The 22,854-nt window shown below is 46.5% G+C and overlaps 1 protein-coding gene across 2 annotated transcripts; it reads left to right on the top strand.

The window, feature by feature from the left end:
* The first annotated feature begins 1,596 nt into the window (after positions 1-1,596).
* LOC140710598 (putative oncomodulin-2) lies at positions 1,597-7,571 on the top strand. Of its 2 annotated transcripts, none has more exons than XM_073012628.1 (4): positions 1,597-1,747; positions 3,318-3,450; positions 5,081-5,190; positions 7,277-7,571. In XM_073012628.1, exons 1-4 carry the CDS (start codon positions 1,687-1,689, stop codon positions 7,300-7,302), a joined length of 330 nt encoding a protein of 109 aa, XP_072868729.1. In that variant the 5' UTR covers positions 1,597-1,686; the 3' UTR covers positions 7,303-7,571. The 2 variants fall into 2 exon arrangements, with proteins under 2 accessions (XP_072868729.1, XP_072868730.1); XM_073012629.1 differs by having other exon boundaries at positions 1,618-1,747; positions 3,353-3,450.
* The last annotated feature ends 15,283 nt before the right edge of the window (positions 7,572-22,854 follow it).

Raw genomic sequence — 22,854 nt, forward strand, 5'->3', positions numbered from 1 at the left:
ATCACATCACTTAGCCCCATCTCCTGTGCCGGACGAGTCCTGTGTGTGCGCTTGGTGACAATGGCTTTGAGTCTGTCAACTCTAGATTGAGGTCAGCCTTACACACCCATAGCTCCCAAAGCTGAAAACAGGCCTGCCTCAAATGGTACCCGCTAACATCTGGGGAGCCTTTTCAGCTTACGGAGCACCCCTGTATGTGTTTGTCTTAGTTCAGGCCACCATCTCCACCTTATCAGGCATCCAGAACCTTCTCCACACTTTGCCAACAGAGTTCGTTTGCAGAATTGAGGCCTTAGTTAAGGTTTGTTGAGGTTTGTTGTTTGTTCCCACCCACATTCCCTTGAGATATAAATAGAAAAAAAAAAAAAGGAGGTTTCATGAGTAAGACAAGACATTTGAGCTACATCCACTTGATCCTTGAAAAGGAAATCTAAGAGGTTGTAACTATCACTTTTTCTAGCCTATATAAGGTAGGTCAGCAAGGTAGCAAAAGCCCATCTGTTGTTTTGCTCCTTCAGCTCTTTTTCCTGATTCTTCTTGGGGGGAACCTAAAACGGTGAGTAACCTGTGGGCCCACCAGACCCCAGAGTCTTCTTCACTGCGTGCGGTGAGTAACTGGTGGGCCCACGAGACCCCAGACTCTTCTTCACTGCGTGCGGTGAGTAACTGGTGGGCCCACCAGACCCCAGACTCTTCTTCACTGCGTGCGGTGAGTAACTGGTGGGCCCACCAGACCCCAGACTCTTCTTCACTGCGTGCGGTGAGTAACTGGTGGGCCCACCAGACCCCAGACTCTTCTTCACTGCGTGCATTCGTATTAGGCTTAGGTGCTTAGACTCCTCTTTTCCCATGGCTTTGACACCTGGAAGGATTTTAGTCTCTGGGAGATGGGCTTTTCCTCCATCTGCTTCTGCCTTTCAGGACAGATAGCAGGCCTTCTTCCACAGAATGTCTGCAAGCGGCCAAACTGTATCCTTCCCCCGTAGAAATTGCAACATTGCATCTCTCGGGCTGGTGTAGGAAAATGCCAGTGCATTTGTAGCATGGTTTGTAGCTGCCTGTGGAAATGACTGATTATGTCAGTATAATTTTTATAAGAAAACAACTGAATCCTTCTTTAGGTCATGTATTTTTTTTTTTTTTCATTTCTGGCATATATTCAAAAGAAGTCTCTGAGATAAAAAGGGCTGGGGTCTTTTTGGTATCTGGTTTTAATTTGGATATTTTGTCCCGTCACTTAATACAAAACCATGCTTATCACATTTTAAAAATTCTAGACAGGCCTGGCTCGGTGGCTTACGCTTGTAATCCCAGCAACTTGTGAGGCCAAGGTAGGCAGATCACCTGAGGTCAGGAGCTCGAGACCAGCCTGGCAAACATGGCGGAACCCCGTCTCTACTAAAAACACAAAAATTAGCCAGGCGTGATAGTGCACACCTGTCATCCCAGCTACTCGGAAGGCTGAGGCAGGAGAATCACTTGAGCCCAGGAGGCGGAGTTTGCAGTGAGCCGAGATGGTGCCACTGCACTCCAGCCTGGGCAACAGAGTCAGACTCCATTTCAATTGAAAAAAAAAATCTAGACACACAGGCAGTTTCAGTGGGCCTGAGATGTGTTTCCCCTGGATGTGCACGTCCCTGCTTCTGGCTTATCACATCTCGTTTGTTCTGTGTGAGTAGGTAGAAAATGAGCATCACGGACGTGCTCAGTGCTGACGACATTGCAGCAGCCCTCCAGGAATGCCAAGGTAGAGGGGACGTGGGGCGGGATGGGATTTCTTCACAGCTTTGCACCTTCAGCGAAGCAACACAAAATCAAAATGTAGGCCACGCAGCCAGATGCAGTGGCTCACACCCGTAATCCCAGCACTTTGGGATGCCGAGGCGGGTGGATCACAAGTCAGGAGTTCGAGACCAGCCTGGCCAAGATGGTGAAACCCCATCTCTACTAAAAATACAAAAAAATTAGCTGGGCATGGTGGTGGGTACCTGTAATCCCAGCTACTTGGAAGGCTGAGGCAGAGAATTGCTTGAACCCGGGAGGCGGAGGTTGCAGTGAGCTGAGATTACACCACTGCCCTCCAGCCTGGGAGACAGAGCAAGACTCTGTCTCCAAAAAAAAAAAAAAAAAAAAAAAAAATGTAGACCAGGCATGGTGGCTCACATCTGTAATCCCAACACATTTTGGAGGCCAAGGTGAGAGGACTGTTTGGGCCCAGGAGTTTGAGACCAGCCTGGGCAACACAGCAAGGCTCCATCTCTACAAAATAAAAATAAAAACAAAAACTAGCATGGCATTGTGGCATACGCCCGTGGTCCCAGCTGCTAGGGAGACTGAGGTAGGAGGATCACTCAAGCCCAGGAGGTTGAGGCTGTGGTGAGCTATGATCACTACACTGCACTCTAGCCTGGACGACAGAGTGAAACTCTGTCTCTAAATAAATAAATAAATAAATAAATAAATAAATAAGAGCTTGGCTGGAAAGTTCGTGGAATTGGAGAAGAAAACTACTATTTATCAGATAACTAAAATTATAGAGATCTGGGATCTGAGCACACAAGTACACTTCTGTAAGACAAAAGAAACCTACAAAACATGAAAGCAAGAAATCACTGAAGGGCCAGGTGTGGTGCTCACGCCTGTAATCCCAGCACTTCCAGAGGCCAAGGCCAGTGGATCACTTGAGGTCAGGAGTTCAAGACCAACCTGGCCAGCATGGCAAAACCCTGTCTCTATTAAAAATACAAAAATGATCTGGGCACGGGGGTGCACGCCTGTAATCCCAGCTACTCGGGAGGCTGAGGCAGGAGAATCACTTGAACTTGGGAGGCAGAGATTGCAGTGAGCCGAGATCATGCCACTGCACTCCAGCCTGGGTGACAGAGTGAGACTGTCTCAAAAATAAAAAAAGAAAGAAAGAAAAGAAAAAAAAAAGAGAAAGAAATCGCCAAAGGCCGTTTAGCCTGTTGAAATCCAGTGATTGCATTTCCCCCTACCAATTAGACCAGGGATGTTGGGGGCTCAGCTACACAGCCTGTAAAGTGGGCCAGGGGGAGGGGGAGGCACAGAGGAGAGGACAAGGGAAAAGGGAAATGGACAAAACCAAGTGGAGGAGGGAAGGCTGGGGCAGAGGGGACATGGGATGCCATCACAGAGCCATCAAGTCTCAGCTGTCCCAAAATCTTGGACCAGTTGAGCATCCCCGTAGCTCAGGGATATTGTTGAAGTATTTTTAATCATCTGTGTTTTCAGTACCTTGGCCCCAATATAGAATGTGATCCAATGAGTGTCAGAATAACTCATTCTCTGTTCTTCAGACCCAGACACTTTTGAACCCCAAAAATTCTTCCAGACGTCAGGCCTCTCCAAGATGTCAGCCAGTCAGGTGAAGGACGTTTTCCGGTTCATAGACAACGACCAGAGCGGGTACCTGGATGAAGAAGAGCTTAAGTAAGCTTTGTCCTGAGTCTGTCTGGTACCCGGCACTGCTGGGTGGCCCTGGGGTGCAATGGGGGCCAGGATGCTCGGTATTTCTTCAATGGCCAGCCTCAGTGTTGGTCATTCAACCAAGCATCATTAAAGCAAAGGACATGAGTCAGTTGACCACACATCTACCCAGGCAAAGCCCTCAACATGGGCAGTGAAGACTGCAGGTGCAAAGATTCTTTTTTTTTTTTTTTTTTTTTTTGAGACAGGGTCTCGCTCTGTCACCCAGGCTGGAGTGCAGTGGGATGATCTCAGCTCCCTGCAGCCTCTGCCTTCCAAGTTCAAGTGATTCTCATGCCTCAGTCTCTCAAGTAGCTGGGATTACAGGAGCATGTCACCACGTCCAGCTAATTTTCGTATTTTGAGTAGAGATGGGGTTTCACCATGTTGCCCAGGCTGGTCTCAAACTCCTGGCTTCAGGTGATCCTCCTGCCTTGGCCTCCCAAAGTGCTGGGATTACAGGTGTGAGCCACCACACCCCACCGCAAAAATTCTTTGGTGTAAGGGATTTCCCTTGGCAAATGGACTTTTAAAAACTAAAACTTTGGCTAAACTTGGTGGCTCACGCCTGTAATTCCAGCTACTCAGAAGACTGAAGCACAAGAATCGCTTGAAATCAGGAGGAAGAGGTTACAGTGAGCCGAGATCGTGCAGCTGCACTCCAGCCTGGGTGACAGAGAGAGACTCTGTCTCAAATAAATAAATAAATAAAAATTAAAAACACTAAAAGCTTAAAAATGGGCCAAGCACTGTGGCTCACACTTACAATCCCAGCCCTTTGGGAGGCTGAGGTGGGCGGAATTACTTGAGTGAGCCCAGGAGTTCAAGACCAGTCTGGGCAACATGACAAAACCTTGTCTCTACAAAAAATTACAAATGTTGGCCGGGCGTGGTGGCTCAAGCCTGTAATCCCAGCACTTTGGGAGGCCGAGACAGGCGGATCACGAGGTTAGGAGATCGAGACCATCCTGGCTAACACGGTGAAACCCCGTCTCTACTAAAAAATACCAAAAAAAAAAAAAAAAAACCACACACAAAAAAACTAGCCAGACGTGGTGGCGGGCGCCTGTAGTCCCAGCTACTCGGGAGGCTGAGGCAGGAGAATGGCGTAAGCCCAGGAGGTGGAGCTTGCAGTGAGCTGAGATCAGGCCACTGCACTCCAGCCTGGATAACAGGATAACAGAGCGAGACTCCGTCTCAAAAAAAAAAAAACAAAAAAACAAATGTTAGTGGGGCATGGTGGGGAGCACCTGTCATCCCAGCTCCTTGGGAGGTTGAGGCAGAAGGATTCATTGAGCCCAGGAAGTGGAGGCTGCAGTGAGCCATGATGGTGTCACTGCCTTCCAGCCTGGGTGACAGAGCAAGACCCTGTCTCAAGAAAAACCCAAAAACCAAACCAAACCAAAAAAAAACCCTTAAAAATGAAATGCCCACCATTGGTTTCTACAGCTTAAGGAAACTTCTGCTTGCTAAGACCTTGGCTAATTATTGCAAGTGCTGGAAACAGATGATTTGCTTAAAGGAAGAACAAAAGTATAAACACAGAGATGCATGATCTTTCAGAAAATCCCCATGGATCTTTATTCTCCTGTAGGTTTTTCCTCCAGAAGTTTGAGAGTGGTGCCAGAGAACTGACCGAGTCAGAAACCAAGTCCTTGATGGCTGCTGCGGATAATGATGGAGATGGAAAAATTGGAGCAGAGGGTACGTCCGCGCCTGTACGTAGCATAAAACATTCTAGCTCAGGAAGCATCCGTGAGAGCTTGGGCTGTGAGATCCAACCGATGTGGCTTAAAATCTCCCTTTCTTAACCTTACCGAGCCTCAGTCTTCTCATCTGTAAAATGGGGCTAAAGTAAGGATGCAAATGATGTGTATAAAAACCCTGGCATAATGCTCGGCAGGTGCTATAGAAGCTGGTCACACTGGTCATTGTCTAGGAGCTGCAAAATATCCTTCACCTGACTAGGGGACTACGTAGCCACCTGGCCAGTTATTTGCAAGATGCCGTAATGCACCTGCATATAGCACAAGGAATTTCCTCCAGTGGGGTTTGAACCCCTCAAAATAAGGGGAAAATTTACATCTTCAGACCAGAGTCCATTGGCGTGCGTGGGAAGGCCTCTTCGTTTTCAAGGGTTTAGACAAATATGTTTTATTGGACATTAGCCCGCCAAGTGGATAATATTAAACAAAGAACAAATAAGCTAACCTCATTTACTGCATCTTCCGTAGGCAGAATCCTAGGTTTGAGCTTTAGTATACACTAGCACAGCTGTAGGACCATTTTCACTTGCTTTTGTCACATTGCTAGCGTGCTTTTTAGCTACTTTGTGCCTGCCAACTCAGCAGAACGTATGGTGGTCCTTCTGGTGGTGCCAATTTGAAATTTAAAATTGCCACATTAGATGCTTATTTAAAAAAAAAACAAAAAACCTGTTCAAAATTACACCACTATCACTTACTACATGGGAGTTAATGCAGATAGATAGCTCATAAAAACAGATTAGGTAAGGGGGGGATTGACTTATTTAAACATAACCACGGGCTGGGCGTGGTGGCTCAAGCCTGTAATCCCAGCACTTTGGGAGGCCAAGGCGGGCAGATCCCCTGAAGTCAGGAGTTCAAGACCAGACAGACCAACATGGTGAAACTCCATCTCTATTAAAAATATTAAAAATTAGCTGTGCATGGTGGTGCGCGTCTGTAATCCTAGCTACTCAGGAGGCTGAGGCAGGAGAATCACTTGAACCCAAGAGACGGAGGTTGCAGTGAGCCAAGATCATACCATTGCACTCCAGCCTGGGCAACAAGAGTGAAACTCTGTCTCAAAAAAAAAAAAAAAAAAAAAAAAGATAAACATAACCATGAAAGATTTCCAAATAAACAAAGCTTATCAATAAATATAAAGCAAAATCTCCAGGTTTTTATATCAATCTGTAACATCCATACCTTGTTATTATTACTATTATCCTTCTTTTAGTAACAGAAACTTTTGGAGGTAGGTTCAATGGAGGAGAGTCAGTTCAAAGTCCCACCCTATCAAATATATCCTAAAAATGCAATACCCAGCTACAGAATAGAGAAAGGAAACCTCCCCTTGCTGTCTGAAATTGACCAGACGATAAGTTAAATGTTCACAGATGGCCACAGGTAATTACACTGAATTCATTCATTCATTCATTCAAAATGAACGAACAGAAGTGATGGGCTTGACAAGTTCTAATTCAAAGGCCTCTATTGCAAAGCTGAAGATGTTTGTTAAATAACATTATTCAGAGAAAGGGAACCCTGTGGACTCCCTGGAGATATAGTCATTGATACCCAGGTCTCCTCCCCTCCCCTCTCCTTTTTTTGAGATGGAGTCTGGCTCTGTCGTCCAGGCTGGAGTGCAATGGCATGATCTCAGTTCACTGCAACCTCCGTCTCCCGGGTTCAAGCGATTCTCCTGCCTCAGCCTCCCGAGCAGCTCGGATTACAGGCGCGTGCCACCACGCCCAGCTAAGTTTTGTATTTTTAGTGGAGACAGGATTTCTCCATCTTGGCCAGGATGGTTTCAATCTCATGACCTCATGATCCACCTGCCTCGGCCTCCCAAAGTGCTGGGATTACAGGCGTGAGCCACTGCGCCCAGCTGGTTTTCCTTTCTTTTGTCCCCTCCAAGGGGGCCATGCCCATCATCTGACAATTTTCTTCACTTCCTTCCCTCTTTGGAATTCTCATTGGCCACGGCATGTCTGTAAAGAACCAAGCCACCTCCACTGACCCTGTTCTCACCTCTTCTGTTCTAGAATTCCAGGAAATGGTGCACTCTTAAAAGCCCCAGTGTCTGGAGAAAAGAGAGAAAGGAATGATCACCTGGAAGGATTCCAAAGCCCTGGGAATGGGGAACCCCACATCCTACCCCTACCTAATTTGTTAATTTCCCGGAAACCTTCTGCAGTTTGCTCATTGTTTCAGCCAGGTCATGAGAGAGTCGCTCACGACGTTCTCGGTGGTGGATATGCCCTGACGACTGCTGTAAGCCCCCTTCCCCCAACAGGCAATGCCTCTAAAAATCACCCAATAAAGACAGGCTTCTCATCATCTGCCGATGTGTGGGCGTGTTTTTTTCTCAGCACGACACTCAAGCAAGCTGGGACCAAGGGCGTTTCGTCAGATTTCTGGTCCCATCAAGCCTGAAGCGGGCCACGCTGGTGTTACGCTTGAGCAAACAAGGAAATCAGGTTTTGGAGGATTTTTTTGGTTGTTTCTTCAAAGTTACAAATAAATGCCATTGTCATGCTAGGATTTTTCTCAGCAAATCTTCTGACACTGAAATTAATAGAAAGGGATTTTAGCCAGCATAAAATCACTCTTTTTTTTTTTTTTGAGACAGAGTCTTACTCTGTCACCCAGGCTGGAGTGCAGTGGTTCAATCTTGGCTCACTGCAACCTCTGCCTTCCGAGTTCAAGCTGTTGTCCTGCCTCAGCCTCCCAAGTAGCTGGGATTACAGGTGCACACCACCACGCCCGGCTAATTTTTGTATTTTTAGTAGAGATGGGGTTTCACCATGTTGGCCATGCTGGTCTCAAACTCCTGACCTCAAGTGATCCGCCCACCTTGGCCTCCCAAAGTGCTGGGATTACAGGCAAGTCACTGCGCCCAGCCAATCACTCTTACCAGTGTGTTTTCTGCCATGTGTTAGTTAGAAAGCCACTTTGCTTTTAATTAAGATAAAACAGAACACGTGTCTGTAGCGGTCTGTAAAGCTCAGGAGAGACTTGCATTTCCAGGTTAGTACAAAGAGACCCATTTCCTCTTTATTATTTATCTTTATTTATTTATTTTGAGACAAGGTCCGGCTCTGTCGCCCAGGCTGGAGTGCAGTGGCATGATCTCAGCTCACTGCAACCTCTGCCTCCTGGACTCAAACCATCCTCCCACCTCAGCTTCCTCAGTAGCTGGGACTACAGGCATGCACCACCACACCCGGCTAACTTGTATTTTTGGTAGAGGTGAGGTCTTGCTATGTTGCTTAGGCTGATATCGAACTCCTGGTCTCAAGCGATCCTCCCACCTCAGCCTCCCAAAGTGTTGGGATAACAGGCCTGAGCCACCGCACCTGGCCTTACTTTTTATTGTTTATTTATTAGTGATGGTGGGGGTGGGTCTCGCTATGTTGCTCAGGCTGATCTCAAACTCCTGGGCTCAAGCCATCCTCCCACCTCAGCCTCCCAAAGTGTTGGGATAACAGGCGTGAGCCACCGCACCCAGCCTTACTTTTTATTGTTTATTTATTAGAGATGGTGGGGGAGGGTCTCACTATGTTGCTGAGGTTGGTTTGGAACTGCTGGTCTCAAGCCATCCTCCCACTTCAGCCTCCCAAAGTGCTGGGATTGCAGGTGTGAGCCACCATAGACCTATTTTCAAGTTTTTTTTCTTCTTTTTTTTGAGACAGTCTCACTCTGTCACCCAGGCTGGAGTGCGGTGGCATGATCTCAGCTCACTGCAACCTCTGCCTCCTGGGTTCAAGCGATTCTCCTGCCTCATCCTCCCGAGTAGCTGGGATTACAGGTGCCTGCCACCACGTGTGGCTAATTTTGTATTTTTAAAGACAGGGTTTCACCATGTTGGCCAGGCTGGTCTCGAACTCCTGATCCCAGGTGATCCACCTGCCTAGGCCTCCCAAAGGTGTCTTAGGCATGACCACCATACCTGGCCATCTTCTTCTTCTTCTTTGAGAAACAAGCTCTCAAAAAAAAGAAAAAAGAAAAAAGCTAGCGAGAGAGAGCAAGAGAGAGAAACAAGCTCTCAGAGAGGCTCACCTGCTCTCGCCCATCCTCTGACAGCTCCCCCTTCTCTTTCTCAGCCACTGGTTTCCTGGCTCTAAGGCGATTCACCTGAGCCCAGCACACCTAGACTCGCCTTGGCATTTGAGGCTATAGCCTCCGGGGTTCTGTGACGTGGGCTGTCATGAGGGCTGGGCAGTCTCAAGCCAGGAAATTCTCACCAGGCTGGTTTCCAGGTGGCACATTAAAGCTCTTCTCTCTGGCTAACCCTGCAAGTGGAGGACTCCTGGAAGCAATTGAGGCATTTTCTGGAGCGCTTGTGTAAAAGCTCACACTTTTTACTAAACCCTCCACCTCACAAGAGACCTTGGGGCTCTTCCAGATGGCTTCTGGCACACTAACCAGCTTCGTGGCTTTTGAACTCTGTTTTCTGGAGGGTCATGTTAAATGTAGTTCCTCAAAGTATGGGGCACATACTAATAGGGGGCCTCAGGATGACTTTAGGGGGACAGGGACAAACTTTATTTATTTATTTATTTATTTATTTATTTTTACAGTATCACTCTCAGCATAGTGACTTTTTGTTTTGTTTTGTTTTTTGAGACAGAGTCTCACTCTGTTGCCCAGGCTGGAGTGCAGTGGCTCACTGCAACCTTCGCCTCCTGGGTTCAAGCGATTCTGCTGCCTCGGTCTCCTGAGTAGCTGGGATTACAGGCATGCACCACCACGCCCAGCTAAGTTGTATCTTTAGTAGAGAAGGGGTTTCGCCATGTTGGCCAGGCTGGTCTTGAACTCCTGACCTCAGGTGATTCGCCCACCTCGGCCTCCCACGGTGCTGGGATTACAGGCGTGAGCCACCGCACCTGGCTGAGCCTTGATTCTTAAAACAATCCACATTTTGCCTTCACCGCCACACCATACACTGGTATATTCTGATCTGCTATTTTCTTTTCACTGCACCGGCCATCCCCAGCTAAGGATTCTTTGTCTCATCAACAGTTCTAAACGGGTGATTCTGTCGTTCCATGGGGCTTCTGACCACCACATATACCTCAAAGAAACAACGTGGATGATAACGCTTTTTAAATCACAGTTGTGAGTTTTTCATGGACCAAGAACTCCTTCCCCACTGGAGCTGCCAAGACAACCTCACCCTAATCTAGGTTAAGAGCATGGATTTCGGCCGGGCACGGTGACTCAAGCCTGGAATCCCAGCACTTTGGGAGGCTGAGACGGGCGGATCACAAGGTCAGGAGATCGAGACCATCCTGGCTAACACGGTGAAACCCCGTCTCTACTAAAAAATACAAAAAACTAGCCGGGCGAGGTGGCGGGCGCCTGTAGTCCCAGCTACTCGGGAGGCTGAGGCAGGAGAATGGTGTAAACCCGGGAGGCAGAGCTTGCTGTGAGCTGAGATCCGGCCACTGCACTCCAGCCTGGGCGACAGAGCGAGACTCCGTCTCAAAAAAAAAAAAAAAAAAAAAAAAAAGCATGGATTTCTCTCTCTCTCTTTTTTTTTTTTTTTTAAATAGAGATGGCGGGGTGGGGGTTCTCACTATGTTGGCCAGGGTGGTCTTGAACTCCTGGCCTCAATCAGTCCTCCCACCTGGGCCTCTGAACATGCTGGGATTACAAGCATGAGCCATACGCCTGGCCTAATTTCTCTTATTTCTTTTCTGTCAATCAGGAGGGCACCTGAATAGGAAAAATGACTAAAGGGGGTTATATGGAGCCCCCAGGGGACACTGTGTCATTAAGTCTTACATAGCAAGACCCATCTCTACAAAAATAAACTAGTGCCCCAAGAGGTTTCCTCCTAGTCACAGGTGGAATTAAATGCTCCAAGAGCGTTCCCCAAATCCAAACAACACAATTAAAAACTGCTGTGAGTAAAGCCAAGCTCATTAGGATTGGATTAGGTCAAGACTATTAGGCCTGACTGTCTTAGGGAAAATGCTTAGATGTATACAAAGGGATAAATAGCCAGAAATTTTCTTTTGTTTTTATTTTTTTGAGTCAGAGTCTCGCTCTGTTGCCCAGACTGGAGAGCAGTGGTGCGATCTCAGCTCATGCAACCTCCACCTCCCGGGTTCAAGCAATTCTCTTGCCTCAGCTTCCTGAGAACTGGGATTACAGGCGTGCGCCACCACACCCAGCTAATTTTTGTATTTTTTGTAGACACGGGGTTTTGCCATGTTGGCCAGGCTGGTCTCAAACTCCTGGCCTCAATTGATCCACCTGCCTTGGCCTACCCAAAGCGCTGGGATTACAGGCGAGAACCACTGTGCCCAGCCGGATTTTCTATAGGTAGAATTTCAGTAGGTTATTCATAAATTTTATTCTACTGTTTCAAAAGTATAATTCAAATGGACAATTATTTTTGTCCACTTCAAAGAACAGTACACTACTTTTTCATTCTTCCAACCCGATCTTAGGGACTCATTTCAGAGTCTCTCTCAACAGCCAATAAGCAGCAATAATGAAGCACTGTCTCTAACACCCAAGAAGTGCCAGGTGGTATGCTTACACGAAACCTGATAATCTCGTCTTTACTCATACCGGATTTTAATTATGTTATTTGAATTCTGAGTATGCTCTGGTGGGGTTGAGGGGGGATTTACTCCACCTGTGCATACAAGTAAAACTCTTTGGGGATTAGAAAAAAAAATTTTTAGAGATTGGGTCTTGCTATATTGCCCAGGCTGGAGTGTGGTGATGCAACCATAGCTCACTGCAGCCTCCAACTCCTGAGCTCAAATGATTCTCCTGCCTTAGCCTCTCAAGTAGCTGGGACTACAGGTGGTCACCACTGCACCCAGCTAAGTTTTGAATTTTTTATAGAGACAGGGTCTTGTTATGTTGCCAGGGGTGGTCTGGAACTCCTAACCTCAAGTGATCCTCCCAGCTGAGCCTCCCAAAGTGCAGAGATCACAGGCATGAACCACCATGGCCAACCTCTTTGCACATCTGAGCATATTCATTAATTAGCACTTTTTTATTTAGTTGTTATTTTTCTTTTTTTTTTTTGTTTTTGTTTTTGAGACGGAGTCTCGCTCTGTCACCCGGATCTCTGCTCACTGCAAGCTCCACCTCCCGGGTTTACGCCATTCTCCTGCCTCAGCCTCCCGAGTAGCTGGGACTACAGGTGCCCGCCACCTCGCCCGGCTAGTTTTTTGTATTTTTTTAGTAGAGACGGGGTTTCACCGTGTTAGCCAGGATGGTCTCGATCTCCTGACCTCATGATCCGCCCGTCTCGGCCTCCCAAAGTGCTGGGATTACAGGCTTGAGCCACTGCGCCCGGCCTAGTTGTTATTTTTCTAAGTTTGCATTTTGTTTTAAAAATTAGCGTTTCCAAGTCTTTGATGGGAAGTATAATTTGAAAATAATCTTTTTAAGTTACCCGAGTTGAGTCATTACATAAATTTCATACGAATTTCCTACTGAACATGTATCTCACAATGAAAAGAATAAAAGGAGATGTAGTAAAATGGTAATACTAGTTATCACCGGCTGGGAGGAGTACAGAACAGTGAGAGAAGACTGGAGCCTTTATAAAAGTGCAGCCTGGGCCAGGTGCATTGGCTCACGCCTCGGCCTCCCAAAGTGCTGGGGGCTGAGGCGGCCGGATCACCTGAGGTCAGGAGTTCGAGACCAGCCTGGCCAACATGGTGAAACCGCGTCTCTACTAAAAGTACAAAAATTAGCCAGGTGTGGTGGCAAGCACCTGTAATTCCAGCTACTTGGGAGGCTGAGGCAGGAGGGCAGGAGAATCGCTTGAACCCAGGAGGTGGTGGTTGCAGCAAGCCGAGATCACACCACTGCCACTCCAGCCTGGGTGACAGAGAGAGACTCCATCTCAAAAAAAGAAAAAAAAGAAAAAAAGAAAAAGCAGCATAGTAACTAGAGAAAATGAAGGAAAAAAATTAAAATTAAAAAGACCAGTCTGGACAACATAGGGAGACCCTGTCTCTAAAAAAAAACTTAAAAATTAGCTGGGTGTGGTAGCATGCCCCTGTGGTCCCAGCTACTTGGGAGGCTGAGGTGGGAGGGATCCCTTGAGCCTGGAAGTTGAGGCCACAGTGAGCCATGATCACTCCACTACATTCCAATCTGGGTGACGGAGCGAGACCCTGTCTCAAAAATAAATTAATAAAATAAAATAAACAAGAAAAGAGATGCAGAGTTTGCCCAATTATTATCACTAAACCAAAGTAGTAATACATTCTTTTTTTTTTTTTTTTTTTGAGACAGTTTCGCTCTGTTGCCCTGAGGCTGGAGTGCAGTGGCGTGATCTCGGCTCACTGCAACCTCTGCCTCCCAGGTTAAAGTGCTCTTCCCACCTCAGTTTCCCAAGTAGCTGGGATTATAAGCGCCCGCCACCATGCCCAGCTGATTTTTGTATTGTTGCTTGAGTTGGAGTTTCACCATATTGGCCAGGCTGGTCTCAAACTCCCAGTCTCAGGTGATGCACCCGCCTCAGCCTCCCAAAGTGCTGGGATTACAGGCATCAGCCACCGCACCTGGCCCAAAGTAGTAATAAATTCTGATCTCAAAAAAATCTGTCATGCCAAGAGTGTGTCCCACACGCAGATTAATGAAAGCTTGGCACGCCATTCTATTCCCAAAATTTCTATTCATTGTTCGACTCATTTGTATGTCTTTTTATGTACTGAAGGAAAATGTTAAATATAACATACCCAAAATGAAATCAAAACTCTAGAGAAAATTATAACAATCCAGTAAAGGGATTGACAAACATACAGCCAACTTTATCTTTGTGCTTGCCGTCTCTATTTTTACCTAATTTGCAGATGACCACAGGTCTACCTCAAGAGAGCTTGTTCTCAGCACCCAAACGACGCATGTTGACTTTGCTGTTGCTGAGACAGAGTTTCGCTCTTGTCACCCAGGCTGGAGTGCAGTGGTGCAATCTCTGCTCACTGCAACCGCCGCCTCCCGGGTTCAAGCGATTCTCCTGCCTCAGCCTCCCGAGTAGCTGGGATTACAGGCATGCGCCACCACGCCTGGCTAATTTTGTATTTTTAGTAGAGACGGGGTTTCTCCATGTTGGTCAGGCTGGTCCCCATCTCCCGACCTCAGGTGATCCGCCCACCTTGGCCTCCCAAAGCGCTGGGATTACAGGCGCGAGCCGCCGCACCCGGGTATATGCTGACTTTGAAATGAAAGTCTATGGCCAGGTGTGGTGCCTCACACTTGTAATCCCAACACTTTGGAAGGCCAAGATTCAAGGATCACTTAAGCCCAGGAGTTTGAGACTAGCTTGGGCAACATAGCAAGATCCTGTCTCTACAAAAAATGTAAAAGTTAGCTGGGTGTGGTGACGCAGCTGTAGTCCCAGTCATTCAGGAGGACGCCTTGGCCCATGGAGGTGGAGGCTGCAGTGACCTGTGATCGCACCACTGCACTCCAGTCTGGATGATAGACCAAGACCCTATCTCAAAAAAAAAAAAAAAGAAAGAAAGAAAGAAAAAAGAAAGAAATGAAGGTCTAGACTGCAATGTAGGTCACAGACCTGAAAAAACAAGCATCCTGTTATTTTCACTAATTGCTTATAAAACAGGACTGGAACTGTGGCTTTCATTTTGACTATTTTTACTTACTTATAATTTTGGCTTATAGTTTGGGAGAGTAGTTCATATTTTGGTAGAACGTGATTTTGTTTTTGTTTTTGTTTTTGTTTTTGTTTTTGAGATGGAGTCTCACTCTGTCACCAGGCTGGAGTGTGGTGGCACGATCTCGGCTCACTGCAACCTCCGCCTGCCGGGTTGGCAAGTCTCCTGCCTCAACCTCCCAAGTAGCTGGGATTACAGGCGCCTGCCACCACACCTGGGTAATTTTTGTATTTTTAGTAGAGATGGGGTTTCACCACTTTGGCCAGACTGGTCTTGAACCCCTGACCTCAGGTGATCCACCCACCTTGGCCTCCCAAAATGCTGGGATTACAGGTGTGAGCCACTGTGCCCGTCCAGAATATGATCTTAAAACCAGCTTTGTGCGTTTGCTTTGGCAGCACGTATACTAAAATTGGAACAATACAGAGATTGGCATAAAAAAATAAAATTTTAAAAACTAGCTTTGAATGTTTAGTGGTTGAGACTAATAAGAATTATTAAAATACTTCAAACATTATCTAGTATTTTGCTTCAGCATCTGTACATTATGAAGCATTTATAAGATTTTGTATTTACAAAATACTATGAAGTAGGATTTTGTAAATACTTTTTTGTAAATACTATTTTGTAAGTACTACTAATTAGTAAATACTTCAGTCATTTGTAAATACTAAGTATTTTAATATTTAGCACTACTACATAATTGCACAAATCTGTAATTAATTAGTATTTTGTAATAGTTATTTGCTAAGTACTGCTACTCAGTAAATATGTTAGCATTTTGTAAGTAGTTATTTGCTAAGTACTGCTACACAGTAAACACTTTCCTATTTTGTAAGTAGTCATTTGCTAAGTACGGCTATTCAGTAAATGTTTTAGTATTTTGCAGGTAGTCATTTGCTAAGTACTGATACTCAGTTAAATGCTTTAGTATTTTGTAAGTAGTTATTTACTAAGTAGTAGTACTTAGTAAAGACTTAGTAGCGGTATTTACAAAGTCGTTCTTTCTAGCTCATAAGCAAAGTGTAGCAAAACAGTGAAGACAGGAAATACTTGTCTATTTGTACAGGTTTACAGGCTACATAGTTAATTCTGTGCCGTGACTGCAGTTTAATTTTACGTAATGAGCACTCAGGAATCCAATTGCAAGCAAAAACCTATCTTATATCTTCTGCTCATGTTAAGGTGTGGGGTTACTTTGCAAACACTAAGAAGACAGATGAAATTGGAATCACCAGGATGGTTTCCACCTGGCCTGTTAATTGATTCACTGGAAAGACTCTTCATTTGCATATGTTTTCACGGGTTTCAAAAAGTCAACTTTTTTTTGGTGGCGGGGGGATAGATTTTGACATTGTTTTCCTAGGGGTTCTATAATGAATGTAAATCTATTCACCTTAAATTATCATGTTTTTGAGACAGGGTCTTGCTCTGTTGCCCAGGCTGGCCTACAGGGGAGTGATCACGGCTCACTGCAGCCTCGACCTCCCGAGGCTCAGGTGATCCTCCCACCTCAGCCTCCTGAGTAGCTTGGACTATAGGTGCATGCCACCATGCCCAGCTAAGGTTTTTTTTCATTTCTTTCTTTCTTTTTACTTTTTTTTTTTGTAGAGATGAGGTCTCACAATGTCGCCCAGGCTGGTTTCCAACTCCTGAGCCCAAGCCATTTGCCTGCCTCAGCCTCCCAAAGTGCTAAGGTTACTGGTGTGAGTCACTGCGACTGGCTCTTAAATTATTTTTAAATCATAAAGTATTTCAAACATAAGGAGAATATTGAGCAACTTAATACCTGTGCACCTGCCACCTCACTTTATCAAGCCGTGGTATTACTTGTGTGATGGCTTTTTCATATGTCAACTTGCTTAGGTTTTAGATATGTAGTTAGGATGGGCCATGAGCCAGTTGGCCTGGGACTTGAAGGGTGGCACGAAGCAGTAGCCATAGTACTTTACTCTTGGGAGGCCAGTGCTGGTGGCCATTCATCTGGCCAGGCTGGTCTCGAACTCCTGACCTCAGGTGATCCACCCACCTTGACCTCCCAAAGTGCTGGGATTACAGGAATGAGCCACCGTGCCCAGCCAAGACCTGCAATTCTTGACATGTATTATAGGATTACATAATTGCACAATATCTGAAATTAACATCTAAAATTACATTCTCATATATAATATACATATATAAATACATATTTTCTAGTGGTTCTGTTTCTCCAATTGAACCATAACTGATAGAAATTGTGCCCATTTAAAATTTGTGAATAAAAAGGGTCACAATTGGGAGGCCGAGGCAGGTGGATCATGAAGTCAAGAGATTGAGACCATCCCGGCCAACATGATGAAACCCTGTCTCTACTAAAAATACAAAAATAAGCTGAGCAGAGTGGCATGCACCTGTAGTCCCAGCTACTTGGGAGGCTGAGGCAGGGGAATCGCTTGAACCTGGGAGGCAGAGGTTGCAGTGAACCAATATCGCGCCACTGCGCACTCCAGCCTGGCCACAGAGTGAGACTCTGTCTCAAAAAAAAAAAAAAAAAAAAAAAGTCACAAGGCCGGGCGTGGTGGCTCGCACCTGTAATCTCAGCATTTTGGGAGGCCCAGGAAGGATCACTTGAGCCCAGGAGTTTGAGACCAGTCTGGCCAACATGGAGAAACCCTATCTCTACCAAAAATGCAAAGAATGTGGGCATGGTGACGCACACCTGTGGTCTCAGCTTCTTAGGAGGCTGAGGCAGGAGGATCACTTGAGCCTGGGAGGCAGAGGTTGCAGTGAGCCAAGATCACGCCACTGCACTCCAGCCTGGGCGATAGAGTGAGAACCTGTCTCAAAAAAAACAACAAAAAAAACCAGATTTTTTGAAGCTCCTTCACAAGTGATCTGAGGAGGAGATGGAAGTCAAGGACAATTTTAACTGCAGGAGAAAGATGTACCCTCACAGTAGAGGTCACCTCTGACTGACACAGTGTCTCTGGGCTCTAAATCAACAGAGAAAAGATTGGTCACTCGACTCACTGGTCTGGTATTTCTGCCAACAGAATAGGATGAAGAGGCCCTTTGTCTCAGAGCTGTACATTGCACCCAAACCTTTACCCCGCAGCTGCTTCTTAGAGCTCAATGCTGAGCGGAGTAGAGAACTCACTTGAATGTCAGATCAGCCTGTGGACTGAGCTCCATTCATAGGATATGCAGTAGCTGAGCTCTGAAGGATGAAAGCCCATCTCTGACGTCTGTTGCCCCCTCCTCCCCATCCCGTGCCTCCTCCATTCATTCATTCAACACACATTTACTGTGTCCTGTGACACAGGCACTGTGTTAGACAACGGGAACCAGAAGATGACTCCAACAGAGTCCTGGCCTCAAGAAGTTCACTTTCCTTGATAGCAAGGAGGGCATGGCGGCCCGCACCTATAGTCCCAGCTATATAGGAGGCAGAGGCAGGAGGATCGCTTGAGCCCAAGAATTAGGGGCTGCAGTGAGCTATGATCATACCACTGCACTACAACCTGGGCAACGAAGCAAGACCCTGTCTCAAACCTATATATATATGTGTATAGATATATGTGTGTGTATATATGTATATACATATGTATATGTGTATATATGTATATGTGTATATATATATTATGTGTGTATATATGTGCATATATATGTATATATGTGTGTGTATATATATATACACACACACCCTTGATAGGGAGGAGACAGACATATGTGACAACCTACATCCAGATCCACCTAGCCTGGAACTGCAACTTTCTCTTTTTTTTTTTTGTAGACAGAGTTTCACTTTGTAGCCCAGGCTGGAGTGCAGTGGCACAAGCTCGGCGCACTGCAACCTCCGACTCCCAGGTTCAAGTGATTCTCGTGCCTCTGCCTCCCAAGAAGCTGGGATTACAGGCGCTTGCCGCCATACTCGGCTAATTTTTGTGGGTTTTTTGTATTTTTTTTTTTTTTTTTTTTTAGTAGAGATGGGGTTTCACCATGTTGGCCAGGCTGGTCTCAGTCTCCTGACCTCAAGTGATCTACCCGGCTCGGCCTCCTAAAGTGCTAGGATTACAGATATGAGCCACTGTGCCCGGCCGGAACTGTGACTTTCTACTTGAAACTGAGCTCCCTTTCCAACACCAAAATGTGTCTCTCACAGCTCATTCCGTTGGAACTTCGAGTTCGCAAATTCTTTGTGCAAAACATCTAACTTCTATTTCTATAACTGAACTTGATTTCAATTCCCATTGTGCTGGGTGTCAGAATCTTAATTATGTCAGGTAATTAAGCAACCTCTTCTCCCTTCTTACCATAGACTGGGGGAGAGAGTCGAGGCCCCAGATGGGACTGCAGTATTCTCAGTCCAAACAGTGAACACACAGTCACCCTCAATCCTCTCTACTCTCGTGGTCTTGAGGGGCCACTGCTACCTCCTCCTGGTCCTGACCTTGAGGCGTCTCAGCACTGGCTTTCTCTGAATTCCTTCTGAGCACAAGTAAATCATTCAGCTTCTTCCTGAACCAGTAAGGATTTCTCACCCAGATACTCCTGTCCCATGGTTACTCGACTGTGACTGCACCATGCTTGACCCCGAGGGGAACTCTGCGAAGCTCACCACCTCCGCCAGCTTCCCAAGGGAGAAAGACACGTACCCTCCCCTCTGAGACCTCCAAACCTGTGTGGGTGTCTGTCATCACTACCACTCCTGCCTCGTACCCGTGCACACCCGAGGACTGTGTCAGGAGAGGCGGATGCGTTGATGTCTAAGCGTTCTTGCATCCTTAACTTGGCAACCGGAAAAGCGTGTTCTTTTCTTTGATCTCTGGATGTTTCATTTTGTTTTTTTGTCATCTCCATCTTTCGATGCCTCATGCAATGAATTGTGTGTGGGAGGAAGGGAGAGGCAAACGTGTACAAGGACACAGAGGTATCCTGGAGAAACTGTGACTCTTACTATAAAATATGAATCTCACTCACTTGTATGGCACCTTGTACTTTATTTTATTTATTTATTTTTATTTATTTTTTTTTTTTTTTGAGGCAGAGTCTCACTCTGTCACCCAGGCTGGAGTGCAGTGGTGCAACCTCCGCTCACTGCGACCTCTGCCTCCCGGGTTCAAGCAATTATCCTGTCTCGGCCTCCTGAGCAGCTGGGACTACAGGTGCCTGCCACCACACACGGCTATTTTATTTATTTATTTATTTATTTATTTATTTATTTAGTAGAGACAGTGTTTCACCATGGTGGGCCTCAAACTCCTGACCTCAAGTGATCTGCCAGCCTCGGCCTCCCAAAGTGCTGAGATTACAGGCGTGAGCCACCACACCCAGCCAAAACATGGATTTCTAATGGGATAATTTCAAGCACCAGAGCAAGCTAATTGGGAGAGTCAGTGGCAAGGAGCAGTAGCAATCATTTATGAAATCACGATGAGGTGCTGGCAGCTGATGCACACTCACAGTCCCACTTAATTCTTCAAGTGAAATTCCCACTTGGGAGGAATTTACTATGAGCCATTTTCCAAATAAGAGATAGACACGAGAGGGTCTCTACCTCTTCTTCGGTGCGAGGAGATTGGTGCAGTCGGTGAATGGCAGAAGTGGATATGCACCCAGATCTGTCTCAAGTCCAAACTCCAACTCATCACTTCCCTAAATGTGGTCTATTCTGCCAGGCTGGATAAGGGAAGTAGTTCTGCTTCCAAACTTAATATGTGACAGATGAGGCAACCTAAACCAAAGTCTTCTTGAGTTTGGCCAAACCATATGCTGCCAAGGCTCAAATCCAAATAACCATAACAAGCCGTTCCAACTATGCCACAACTCACACGACTCAAAGGCAAGGGAATCCCAGGCGACAAAGTCCAGGACAGGCACTCTGGGGAGTCTGCCACCTCTGATCCTGCTCCCGTGGCACACACAGTGCCCTATCTGCCTCCAGACCTGTGCTAAAGGAATGGGGGGAAGGGGCAAACTTTGTAAATGTAGGTGATCCAATGGTCACTTGAGGCCTCTCAAGCAGGGACTCTGTAGATGTTGTTAATGGGCCAAACGGAACGCACATCTGCCCCTAAATGTGTTTGTTTCTCTCTTTCTCTCTTTCTTTCTTTTGAGACAGGGTCTTGCTGTGTTGCCCAGGCTGGAGTGTAGTGGTGCAATCTTGGCTCACTGCAACCTCCACCTGCTGGGTTCAAGTAACTCTCCTGCCTCAAGCCTCCCAAGGAGCTGGAACCACAGGCATGTGCCACCACGCCTGGCTAATTTTCTGTATTTTAGTAGAGACAGGGCTGGTCTCGAACTCCTGGCCTCAAGTGATTCACCCACCTTGGCCTCCCAAAGTGCTGGGATTACAGGCATGAGCCACCGTGCCCAGCCTTGTTTCTTTCTAAATGAGGCTTCCTTTGTATTTTTACATTTCCTTCTACAAAAAAACTGCCATGGGCACAGGGGCTTACACCTATAATCCCAGCATTTGGAGAGCCCAAGGCCATTGGATTACTTGAGCCCAGCAGTTCGAGACCAGCCTGAGTTAACATAGTGAGACCCCAGCTCTACGAAACATTTAAAAATTAGCCAGCCATGGTGGCACGCACCTGTGGTCCCAGCTATTTGGGAAGCTGAGGTGGGAGAATCTGTTGAGCCCAGGAGTTCCAGGCTGCAGTGAGGTATGATCTGGCCACTGCACTCCAGCCTGGGCAACAGAGTAAAGAGCTGTCTCAGAATAAAACACTTTTTAAATAAACTAAAAACTCAATGGGCCAGGTGTGGATGGTTCACATCTGTAATCCCAGCACTTTGGGAGGCCAGGTGAGGCAGAATAGGGAATGAGGGTAATCAAGGGTTAAGGCAGAAACAAAAGAATAGCAGGTGCAGCCAGTTTTAGGCAAGATTAGGCAGCATAGAGGCCACGTGTTCATTCGTCAATCAGAGGCTGATTTCCGGAATCCTTCAGCGGGTGTAACCAATTGGAGGCCTCTAACGGGAACCTAGGGGCGTTAACTAATTCTTCCAGCTTAATAAAAATCCTAATGGCGGCTATTGAGCCCGTTTGCTCTATCCTGCTCCTGCTCTGTGAATTGTACTTTCTGTTTAATAACTGTCTCTTCCTTACTCCGGTTTTTGTTTTGTTTTGTTTTGTTTGTTTTCATTGCTTTGTTCTTTTGTTACTTTGTGCATTTTGTTCAATTCTTTGTTCAACACGCCAAGAACCTGGACAATCCACGGTCAAGACTTACATCTAGTAACAGGAGGATCCCTTGCTGCCAAGAGTTCGAGACCAGCCTGGGCAACAAAGTGAGACCCTGTCTCTACTATATATATATAAAAATATATGTTTAATTATGTGGGCATGGTGATGCATGCCTGTGGTCTCAGCTACTCCTCAGATTGAGGTGGGAAGATCACTCGAGCCCAGGAGTTGAGGCTGCAGTGAGCTATGATGGCACCACTGCACTCCAACCTGTGTGACAAAGCGAGATCCTGTCTCTAAATTAAATTAAAAACAGTATCACCAAAACAACAGGTTGGGCGGTGGTGTCTCACGCCTGTAATCGGAGCACTTTGGGAGGCCCAAGTGGGAGACCATTTGAGGCCAGGAGTTCGAGAGCAACCTGGGCAACACAGACCCCACCTCTACAAAAAAGAAAACTGGCCTTGGTGGTGCGCGCCTGTAATCCTAGCTACTTGGGAGGCTGAGTCAGGGGGATCGCTTAGTCCCGGAGGTTGAGGCAGCCGTGAGCTGAGATCACGCCACTGCACTCCAGCCTGGATGACAAACTGAGACCCTATCCAAAAAAAAAAACAAAAAAACGCCCTGCTCAGTTTTTCCTGAAATGCGCAGCCCTCGCCTGTAGCCAGGAGAGAACTCCGCGAGCCAGCAAAACACAAACTCGGCCAGGAAACGGACCACAAGCCCACCCGGAGGAGTCAGAAGAAAACGCTCCGCCGCGGGTTCTTCTTCCGGGCCGGCGGCGAGCGCTTCC

Source organism: Chlorocebus sabaeus, chromosome 28 (assembly GCF_047675955.1).
Source record: "Chlorocebus sabaeus isolate Y175 chromosome 28, mChlSab1.0.hap1, whole genome shotgun sequence".
NCBI classification, from domain to species: domain Eukaryota; kingdom Metazoa; phylum Chordata; class Mammalia; order Primates; family Cercopithecidae; genus Chlorocebus; species Chlorocebus sabaeus.